Here is an 11,863-nt window from a genome sequence, read left to right on the forward strand (position 1 = left end):
GAAAGTTGCATCCTTTCCCGTAAAGAAATACATAATTTATCATCACTGCAGTAATGGTACATTATGCAGACACATTCCTTACTTTAAGGATTGTAGTAAGGAGCACGACACACAAACCCAGCCTTGTTTTTAGTAATTATGGTTTTCAATCCCTGTACTATTCCACTTTCTTTTTGCCTATAAATTAAGGCCTCTTGCTCTAAGCCAAGGACATGAGAAAATCTCCAAGCAATAGATCATTCAAGCTCCAAGAAATACACCCCCCCCCCACAAGCAAACCTCAAGCAACAAATCAAGCATTCTCAGCCTCCAACCCAAAACCAATTCAAAGCCTTGCACGACCTTTAAACCCATAAGCCATCCCAAAAAAAAACCATTCCTTCACTGCAGTAGGCAATACCGTAGCAAACCTCTCACCGCAGCAACCCTCTCATCTTCTGCAACTCATGTGCTTCTAGCTCCCACGCCACATGCCTTCTTGCAAGCCTTTTCATGTAATTTTATTCATCTATCAAAGCTATATAGAGTTTCTGCTACATATCCAGAAACATGCCACCGCAGCAGGCCAACCATACTGAGGGGAATAAGGAAAGACGCTACAAAGCTTTCTTGAAGCTTTGGACCCAGTTCCTGAACTCAGAAGGGGTAAACAGAGAAAATCAACTCAATCAAGCAATCCTAGCAGCCTCTGTACAAATCCACCCCAACACCTAGCGATGATGACGTTGCAGGTGCGCTAGTTAGGGACGCAATCTGAGTCAATAGAGTGGGCAAAGCGGTGGTGGGTTTCTTCGAGGCAGTTGGAGTCGCAGAGAGCGTGGATGACGGTGTTGAGGTTGAGCAGTTCGGTGAGGTAGCCACAGAGGCGGAGGTGGAGGGCTTGGTCGACATTGCCGTGGCAGGTGCAGAAGAAGAAGAAGATTGCGAGGACCTCATCGGCGGTGGGAGAAGAAAACGAAGGATCGGTGCGATCAGGTTTGTCGGCGGAGCCGGAGATGAGGTGGCGTCAGAGTCGGTGGAGAGAGAGAGAAGAGAGAGAGAGAGAGAGAGAGAGAGAGAGAGATCGTGGTGAGAGTATAGTTAGTTAATACACATATTAAACGCGTATAAAACTTCAATACGCGTATAATTGAAGAAAAAAAATTCAGTACGGCGTATTGAAATTGTAGACTTGGTTTTTTTGGCGTATTATTGAGTTTGACCTTTTAAAACACATTTTATACACGTATCCGTTTTATACGAAGTAAAAATACTTGGAATTTGAAAATAAAAAATTTAAAGCACTAGTTAATTAAAACGAGTATAAAACTTCAGTATGCGTATAATTGAAAAAAAAAAAAAAAAACCTTACGTATAGTGTATTGTAATTCGAGCGCTTGATTATATTTTACTTGGGTGCTATATCCTTTTTTTCTTCATGTTTTATCACATATCATAAATGATATAAAATAAAGCAAGAGTTTAGAATAGATTATAAGTTCTTTACTTACAACAATAGTGTTTTATATATCCGTATTTTTGAACCAGTTTTTTCTACTACTTGCCGAATTATACACGTATAATTCAAACTTATAAATTTGCCGTATCTCATTTTTTTGACCGAATATTTGACCGTATCGTTAGATTAGGTAAACCGAATAATACACGTACGTTTCTTTACCGAATTATACGTGTCCCATTTTTTACTAACTAGGGGTGAGAGTGAGAGTGAGAGGAGGGAGGGCCGGCGGGATCGTCCCGGTCAGTCGGCGCAGTGGTGAACAAGTTGAGAGAGAGAGAGAGAGTATGAGGACAATACTGTCAAATACTGTTGGATTTGGTAAATGGGGTTAAAAAAACTCTTAGTAGAGTAAGTGAGTAATTTTTAAATTAAAATTGGGTAAGTGATCACGATCCCTAAATATAATATAGATAGATATAGAAGAACACGACATATTTTTCCAACATAGATAATACAAATTTTAAGTTTTTTTTTATATACGAAAATATTATAATTAAAGACCTGGTAGGCGGAAAGTAGCAGTCACCTGATGATCACGTGGATTTCCTGATGTGGGCTGGACTCACTTAGTTGGACCCAAAGATTATTGACGAAATGTCATACACATGATTAATGCATGGACAGGTATTTCGTTACTGGGCCGATAATCTAACCCATTCTAATGGCCTGTTTTTGTTAGATTGGGCCAGGTCTTCTCGGTCCAGAAGCAAAACTCAACAGTAGTGCTTCCCGCTCTTTTCCGCGAAACTAATGTCTCTGTTTAAGCCCCCAATTCCCAAATTAATGTATACATGAAGAAAACTTTGAAACTCGGTCTAGTTATTACAGAACATAACAAAGGCATGCATTCGCCAAAGAAAATGTCTAAATTCGTTGCAATAGCTGCTTCAATTTTACGTGGTAGCTATAGAAATAGAAATTACAGAGTTACACCGGTATCTCCTTGCTCTGTTCCTTGGTTTCATGCTCTGTAGAATAGCGGCTCCTCTTGATCAGCTCCTTCAATTTCTCATAAGCACGACCGAGTCCTGCAACTGCGCTACTTCCCATCAAGCGGCCATTCATTGCGATCAGCTTCACTTGGAATTCACCCAAGGTTACAACAAGAGCTGCAACTGCACTTTCACATAGTGTTTTCAAGTATTGGCATGACTTAATCGCAAGGGTAACGAAACAGATGCTCCAGAAGAAGAGTGCGACCCATCCAAAAGGTGGAAATAGGATGAGCAACTCTAAAATAGATGCCAGAGTTCCAAGCAAGATGCTAATCCTATTCATGAATTCTCCAAAGTCTGTGTTACTGTGATTAGTTTGGAGTATCATGATACCAAATGATCCACAGTACGCAGATATGTCAATAATAAATAGCCTTATCAGTATAGTATTTCGGTTGTCCAGCACAAATGGAGACGCATTCGTGAACTGCAGTTGGAGGCAAAAGCCTAAAATGGTGATGAGAGAGAGAATGCATTTGTTAAATGCCATTACAGAACTTCTCCAATAGTCGAACTCCTCCTTTCTGTTGTTGTGGTGATCATGAGAACATTAATAATGTCATTGAAAGTTTATGTATATGATGTTAGTCTACCAATTAAACTAGTTAAAGACTGGTATCAGTAAGTTGATGATAGATAAGAAACTTAGAAGAATAGTGTTAGAAACAGAGGCCCCCTGTCCCAAATAGATAGGACTTCCCATGGTCTTCAATTTCAATTATTTCATTAAGAGATGAAAAATCAATCAAAACTGTTCGGTTATGAGACATCAAGAAGATTATGGAAACTTCACGATCTTTGCTTCCAAAAATGTAATCTAATACCAAAGACTACGATTAAAACAAAGATGCATGGTGATAAAAAAGACTTTAACATCTCCCAAGAACCAGCCCATTTTTCTTCACTATTTTTTAAGCTCTAGCAGAAATATATAAGTAACTACAATACCAAAAACTGAGACCCTATTAGTATGTGCCCAGGCTGCCTATAGGAGAATTTGATCAATTTAACTTGATGAAAGTTTAACAAGACACTAATGAATTGAACTTTGACAACAGAAAATTGAAAATGATCGAATTAAAAATTAATTTGTACTGACCTCCATAGTGTTGCATTTACATTCCGGTGACCGTCTCTCCTGAGGTAAAAATTGTAGTGTTAGAGAATACTCAATTCTAATTATAAAGTTAGAATTTAATTAATTATGCCTTTAAAAAATGATGTGAGCTTGATAAAATCGATCTTAAATGACTAGATGCCAGATTCCTAGTATACAGTGATATCACTGTAACATGACCAAATGAACGTTACATTTACATTGAACAAATGAGCTATGAGAACTTCCCGTCGCTGACCCGACCCTTCTCATGAAGAATGGCCGAACTACAGGAACTTCCCGTCCCCGTCACTGACCCGACCCGACTCATGAAGAACGCGCCCAACTACAAGAACTTCCTGTTCCCGTCGCTGACCCGACCCGACTCATGAATCGCTCTTCTTGCCGTCGTCATTCACGTCGTCGCTCTCTGGGACTCTGGGTCGTCGCTTACTTCAGTTCGTCACCGAACTCTCTCATCAGAAACCCACATATGGAGCTGGTTTGTTCACGCTGTACGGTTTGAAAAAAATTCTCGCGCGCACTCTCTCTCCCCTGTAGCAACAGTTTTAAGATTTGTAGATGTAAATGGTTTAAGTGCTTGCTCTTCCAAATGTTGACGATCGTTGACGTCGATGCTGAAATGAGTGAAATCCATTTCAATGGCACTGCTCTATACTTTGAATTCTTCCTTCATTCAGGCTTCAGCTTGGTAGTGAAATCCTTTCTTCCCCACCACAGCTTGCGCAGCCCGCCCTTTTTATACATGCCACTTATTCGTCGGCAGAAGAATTAGTGTGTACTTCACAAATTTTTTCTTGTTTTCTTGTAACGTGGCTCCGCTCTTGACTCGGTTGTTTATGGTATATGTGCGTCTAACGTCGTTAGGGAACATGTGTATATATGGTAACAAAACTATTTTCTCTTTGAATAATAAAGAAAAAGCTATGCATTCAAAGAAAAAGCTATATATTTATGCCTGGGCAGTAGGGATTCCAGGCATTTGATTTACACGATCGATCTTGTGGGAGTGTGAAAGAAAAAACAAGATTAAGTTTATATATAAGTGGGCAGCAAATTGAGAGAAGAGATGATCGAGGTTAGGTTTGCACCCCTATTTGAAGACACTAACCCTTGTCTTCCTGGTCTCTCCCTTCCCTTTCCTCCCTATTATGATTCAAGTTAACTATTCTTTCATTCTCTTTCTACCCAGCTCTCTAAGCTTTTAAATTCCAATTAATGGCCAGGAAAGATTGGAAAAAAAATATATAAGGACGTACTACTCCTCTAACATTCAAGACTTTCGTATCTTGTGGAAATGAGACTCCCAGATCTTTCACTTTCATCTCTGTCCGACTAGGACTATCTTCCCACCATAAACGGCCCAAACTATTTTTCGATGGCAACGACGAATAGTTACTCCAAATAGGACTTTTTTTTTAATAGAGATTATGAGAAATCAAAGCCATAAACACAGGCTAGAGTCTAACAGAACTTACATAAGCAAATTCAGAAATAAGACCGGATAACCTATCTAAGTCACACCTAAACTCATTAGAATCTAAATGGTCGCTCGCTGAACAGCAAACTAACAAAACTAAGTAAGAATAATCTCGCTTTCTAAGGCAAAATCAATAATCTAGTCTAATCTGCCAGCACTCAATTGTGGTACACATATCAACTAGAAACATCTTACATAAGCATATTGAAATCACTCCCACTTAAGAAGGCTTGAAGTTCAGAATGTCTTAGGAATGCACCTGCTCTTTCCCCTTAGGGTTAGAGCTAGTGCTTATCCCAAACTCATCAGCAACTAACAACCTCGGCATCAGGTTGGTCTTCTTGCTCTTTTCTGATCTTCGTCTTTCTTTGCATTTTTTCCTTTTCCAGCTGTTCCGTATGGTAGCTTATTCACACTGCCAATGGGGCGTCCTCTCTTCCTTTTAGTTTGTTCCTTGTTGCTTGAAGGTCCCTCCAACAACCCCATATTCACTACATCCAAACTTTTCTTCCCAATAGCAAGACTCAAACGTTATTTTTTTGGAGAGATTGTTACCTCATCAGTTTCCCTAGCTCGACGTTGTCCTGTAATTGGGTTTTCATCAAGCCTTGGTTGATTGAGTTCCCTAATTTGCACCTGTCTTCGGTTACGACGCATGGCTACCACAGATGCAAGGAGGAGAGTTTTTGGTATACTCCTTGGTATCTGGGCCTTAAAAATCAAGGTTTGATTGTTAATCACGATCCTGTCAGCATTAGGGTTCGGTGCGGCATGACCTTGTAGCACCGTCAGAGCCGTGGGTTGTGCCACCACCCCCACTGGTGCGTCACTATCTTCAACCAGTTCCGGCCCTGAGCAGGGAAGGCCGACAAGAGTGACTAGTCCACAAGTTCCACAACGACCAAAGAGTTTGTCATACCTGAATTGCACCAGAATCTGGACTTCGTCTTCAACCAAAAATCGCCGACGAAAGAGTAGAGGCTTCTCATAATCAATCTCGACTCTGATACGCAGGACTCGAGTCAGGAATGCAGGTCGGTCGTATTCCTTGAACTCGCCCAGTGTACTTCCGATCAGACGCATGATGTACTCAGACCGGAACGCAGGCGGTACTCCTTGCAGCGTCATCCGGTAGGATGATTTCTTCAGGGGCACGTCTTCTACCAGAGTGATGCCATCATATGGCGCTACGGTTACCGGAGCTCTATTGTATCCCCAGGGTCCTCCTTTCCACACTCTGTCCACATCCAATGGGTCAGTGAAGGTGAACAAGACCCTGTCATCATTTCTTCGACACTTAGTCTGCCATTGATCCGCCATGCCGACTGGAATATTCCCAGAAAAGATCGACGCGAGTATTCCAGCGCAGTGAGCAGTTTTCCAACCACGAAGGCTTCGGGCTGTCTCAACCCTTTGGAAGGACGCAGATCCACAGGTTTCTTCCATCAGCCAAAGCTAAGGAGGAGACTAGGCAGGCTGCCATTGCATCAATTGTTGCCATTAACGTAGGAGAGAAAGCAAAGCAGTCAAAAACCCAAACAAGACTATTGCATTGATGGAGATGAGAAAAAAGAAAATTGATCTAGAATTCAGTTAAAATAAATTTACAACCTTTTATATTTCTTTTACTTTGTATTCTTTTTACTTTCAATATATAAATACTGACATAATTGAAATATTTATTTGATTAAAAGAATATTCTTCATTATAGTATTAATAGACTATATTACTACTGGCTTTCTAGACCAAGCAAACCCAACCTAGGATTTGAGCAGAATGACGGCGGGCTATCTTTGGTGGCTGGCCGATCTAATACCTGTGAGTTTCCTAATCAGGGCGAGGCTGCGTAGGGAAGGGCACTTAGGATAGATCGACGCCGAAACTTTGGAGGAATTAAAGATCGCGTTGGTCGATTTAGGTCAGCAGATCTGGCTTCCTTCTTGGCGTCTTGACAAGGGAGTTCGACGTCTGGGCTAGGGGACTACACGGCAACGTCTCTAGTTTCACGTTACTCACTACTTCTCCGGCTAACTGACACGGGAGTCGGCGATGTTCTCCGGATGCTTTGTGTACTTGAGTCGAGGTTCTTGTCTGCAAAGCTTTGACCTGAGTGGTTTGGCTGGTCGGCGGTCTGCAAGCTACAATGACGACCTGATGTCCGGCTGGAAGGGACGGCCCCCGGAAAGTTGGCCGGCGGCGGCGATGGCATGGCAGAACATGATTAGGGCTTCTGCCCATTTTGCTTTAGTGTGGGCTTGTGCTTTTGGGCCTGGGCTGCTGGGCTCTGTCTTGGGGGCCTTCAAGGAGGGCGTCGTGCCACCCTCATTTATCACGTAATGTTGAGAGTAGGCCTAACCTGAGATGTGGACCTTCTTGGGTATTTAGGTCGTTATATGGTCCATGACCAATCAATTTCAGATCATGGCTGCTACGTGAGTTGGTAATTATCTGGAATGAGATTGGCTTTTGTTATAGCGGCTTATGAATAAGGAGGTGCTCCTATTTGTTTGCTAGGAAGTTGCTTTCTGTTGGTACTGCAATTGCGCGCCTGGCCAATGGGGATGCTAGTCAATGATTTTTCCCTAGAAGACACGGAGTTTCTTTGTTTATAAGTTCACTAATTTTAGCGAGCTTATCATCGACTTGTAATGAGTCTGTTTTGCTTAGAATAGGGTTTCTGGATTTTCTTGCCGGCTATCTTGTTGTAAGTACAGTTAGACTCTAGCCATTGGCAGTCTGCCGGCTATTGATCTTAATGATATCAATTTCTATTAAAAAAAAAAAGAGACTATATTACTACCCTAAAACCCAAGATAATTTTGAAGTGCAGATTTTTTATATATTTCTATTTCAATTTAAAAATTGAATTTTATATTGAAATAGTGTTGAAATAATGAAATTTCAACTAAAAAAAGCTCAGAACTAAACTATTTATAAAAAAATTGATACAGTTCAATTCCTAATAATTAACACAAAAACTGGATCTTTTCCAGTTGATCTAATTCCTAGTCAACTCGCTTCCCAGGCTAGCCTCAATGCTTCAGCTTTGGGACGATTATATGAGGATCTGAATTTACTTTTGGAATCTCATAATAATTTGAAAGTTAGTTATGTTAGTAGAAAAGCAAATGTAAGTTAGTTATGTTAGTAGAAAAGCAAATGTAATTGCCCATATGTTAGCTGCAATGGTATAAAGGGCTTACCTCCTTCTATCAAAAAAAAAATAATTCAATAATTCATTAATTTCAAGCCAAAAAGGACAGGTTGATCAAACTTGTCCTCCCTAAAACAACTCCAAAATCAACCTTCCCTTATAAAAAGAATAATACCATAGTCCGGAGAGCGTCTCTCTCTAAAAGCTAGAGAGAGAAAACAGATCTGAAAACAGTTTCTTCTCCCCCTTCCCTCTTGCCCGGATCTTGATCCCACCAGATCTAGATCGTAGTCTTGAGGGTTGGGGGAGGCCTCCTCGTTTGGGCTCTGTCCCATTTTCCTTGTTTACTTCCTAGCATGGGTTGTTGGCAGCAAGATCTATGGCTGGCTGTCGATGGGTCTTTCTCACTGTGGGCTGGGTCGTGGGCGAAGGCAGCGAAGGGGTGCGGCTGGCCTGCGGTGATCTCTGACCTCTTTTCTACAATGGGGATCTATGCAGCTGTTGGGCTCTCGATCCCAAGGGTTTGGAGGTTTTGGTCGTGGTGTGGAGCCATCTATATGGTGTTACTCCTAGGAACAATATGTTACAATTTCGATGCTGTTTGGTTATCAACGGAAAGGTGGATTTCCCTTGCACGTGGTCTGGCGGTTAATGGACACGGTGTGGAAGAGGGTGGAGTGGTTTGTCTGGATGTTGGTGACGAGGTCGTATCGGGACACTCGGGATTGGTTATCGTTCTTTGTAGCCTAGGGTGATAGGCGTAAAAATTTGTTAGGGGTTGGACCTTTTCGGTTCATGGAAGTTACTGTTAGTGACGGACCCATAACTAGGGATCTTGGTAGGAATATATGTCGTGGTGTTGATACCACAACCGGTTATTCCAATGCTTTGTAATTGTTTTGGATATTAATGGATTCTATTTCTTCTATAAAAAAAAAGTAATATACTGTGTAATACTTTCAGTCGACGTAATTTACCACAAACTACAACAATTGATGTAGAAAACAATAATTTTTATTCTAATTATAGTTATTAATCCACCTACAACCTATGTACTAGTTTATGGACAATTTAACATGTGTGACAACTAATTTGTTGTTGGAGTGGTAAATCTCTATGTTTTTATCATTAATGAAATGATTACTTCAAGAACCAGCCCATTTTTCTTCACTATTTTTTAGCTTTAGCAGAAAAGTACAATACCAAAAACTGAGATGCTTATTAGTATGTGCTCAGGCTGTCTATAAGAGTATTTGATCAATTTAACTTGATGAAAGTTTAACAAGACACTAATGAATTGAACTTTGACTACAGGAAATTGAAAGTGAACGAATTAAAGATTAATTTGTACTGATCTCCCGAGTCTTGCATTGGCATTCTGGTGGCCCGCACTCTCCATATCTATGCTGTGGTTAATTATATATGGTGATGAGAAGATTAATCAAATTGGAAGTAAAATTGAAGATTACATAAGAAATACTAAACAGTTAAGGCGCAAAAATCTTTCCTAATCATCCTTGACAAAAAGATAAAGAAAATGATGTTGGAAGCTCATGTTGACTGCAGTGAATTCCTGCAGGGCAAGAGAGACAGAAAGCTGGGTAGAAGTGGAAATAAAATACTAAGAAATTTGCTGCAGTCCCAAACCCCAAATCAAACCCACCAGTTTGCTCCGTTTTTGGTTTTAAGAGAACACTATGCGGTACAAATTATATTGTGTTTGAGAGTACTCAATTCTAAAGTTATAGAATTTACTCATTTATAAAATAGAATTTACTCACTTATAAAGTATAAACTATGCGTTTAAAAAATGTTGTGAGCTTGATGAGGGTCATCGATCTCATAAGGTAGATGACTAGATCCTAGCATACAGTAATGTCACTCTGTTATATGACCAAATGAACATTACATTGAACATATTTCCTTCGACCCTTGATGTTCAAGCCGCTTACAACTTACAATGGGAGCTAATCATTTATGGTAGTAATTTTGCAATGTGAAGACTTTTATATGCTGCACTGGAAATGGGGATCGAACTTAATTTTGCCACACTTGCCACGAACATATCTCCGAGTTTCATAACAAAAACTCCAAAAGTTTATTTCAGATTGATTTCGGGCAATCCAAAAGTGAATAGAGGGGGGGGGGGACAACTATACATGACTACTATTTGTGATAACACAGGGGGAGAGAGAGAGATTCTAAATGTGCATTCATAAAATTCTTTGACTTTTCTCTTTCTTTCTCTTTTTTTTTTTTTTTTTTTTTTATGTTGGAGACTTTTTTCTTTCTTTGTAGGTGGGCAGATGGTCAACACATTTAACAATCTGGAGTTTGATGTCCAAATGATTATCACCACAAAGTCCAACACTGTTGTGGGATTCAAGCGAGTGCGGGGTATTCAAGAGCTAAATACAGCAGCTAGCCTAAGTATGGTTTGAGAAATTTTGACACAGTCTACAGCAAGTCAGCAACTGAACCATCACAACCCTGTAACTATGAGTTACTGAAAATCACATCCCTAAACATTGTTGTGGAATTGAATCAAGTGGGAGTATTCAAGATCTAAATGCAGCAACTAGCCTCAGTATGGTTTGGAGAATTTTGACAGTCTACAACAAGTGGACCATCACAACCGTGTAACGATGAGTTACTAAAAATCACATCCCTAATCATTGTTGTGGGATTGAAGCAAGTGGGGGTATTCAAGATCTAAAAACAGCAGTCTGAGTAATCAGTATGGTTTGGGAAATTTTGACACAGTCCACAGCAACGTCGACTCATCACTTGCTTATCATGAAGAGAGAACTATAAGGGACAAATAATTTACTAAGGAGATTCCAAGAACAACAACGCACGATGATGATGCGTGAAAACAAAAACTAGCAGTAAGAGCAGAGATAACACAAATTTGGACAATGGAAGACAAAAAGAATAGTAGATGTTTATAGATATACTTACATGTGCACCTGCTGATGAGGGGTAACAGGAGTGGTTTCCGGCATTACTTCCATTTATACCTTACTCCAGAGCTCTTTCTCTTGTTGTATTATTCCTCTGCTCGGGTTTAATGGAAATAAGGGGGTTTCTCAAGAAAATTCTTTGTCCGTACCAAACACATGGTACGTCTGTCTGACCAATCAAACACCAGAAAATTTTCTCCTTATTTCTGCCGCTACTTTTTAAAAGTGCAATACTCAAAATACCCTCCTACTAGACAATTACGACAGTAATCGTTCAGCAGCAACACTACAACTGCCCCACACAAGAATCTGATCTCCTAATAGGCCCATGAATACCAGTGTGTTTCCCTGGCCCCACTAAGGCTATGTTTGGTATGGCTGTTCTTTGAGAAAAAACTGACTTCTGCTTATTTCTGAGAATAAGTGACTGAAAAGCAAAGCAGCTGAATGTTTGGTAAATTGGTTTTTTATAAGTGTTATCAGTGAAAAAAACAGTGGTAAAGTGTTTGGTAAAATCAAAACTGACTTATGCTTTTTGTTTGTGGAATGACCAATTTGGACATGAATGATTGCCTTAATTAGTTTGGTTGATCATCACATTCAAGATCTAGTAAAAACAGACTCATACGGATTTGTTGCTACCAATTGGGGCT

At 40.2% G+C, this 11,863-nt stretch overlaps 1 protein-coding gene across 1 annotated transcript; it reads right to left on the minus strand.

Moving 5' to 3' along the window:
* Window positions 1-5,420: 5,420 nt before the first annotated feature.
* Window positions 5,421-6,413, minus strand: LOC112185178. Its single transcript, XM_024323387.1, has 2 exons — window positions 5,649-6,413; window positions 5,421-5,564 (listed from the first exon to the last, which is right to left on the minus strand). The coding sequence occupies exons 1-2, from the start codon at window positions 6,411-6,413 to the stop codon at window positions 5,421-5,423; spliced, it is 909 nt and encodes a 302-aa protein (XP_024179155.1).
* Between the last annotated feature and the right edge of the window lie 5,450 nt (window positions 6,414-11,863).

Source organism: Rosa chinensis, chromosome 2, assembly GCF_002994745.2.
Source record: "Rosa chinensis cultivar Old Blush chromosome 2, RchiOBHm-V2, whole genome shotgun sequence".
Classification (NCBI taxonomy): Eukaryota; Viridiplantae; Streptophyta; class Magnoliopsida; order Rosales; family Rosaceae; genus Rosa; species Rosa chinensis.

Coding starts and splice junctions, on each gene's coding strand:
- LOC112185178 (XM_024323387.1), bottom strand. CDS start 6,413: ATGGCGGATCAATGGCAGACTAAGTGTCGAAGAAATGATGACAGGGTC. Junction 5,565..5,648: donor GAGCTAGGGAAACTGATGAG/GTAACAATCTCT, acceptor GGGTTGTTGGAG/GGACCTTCAAGCAACAAGGA.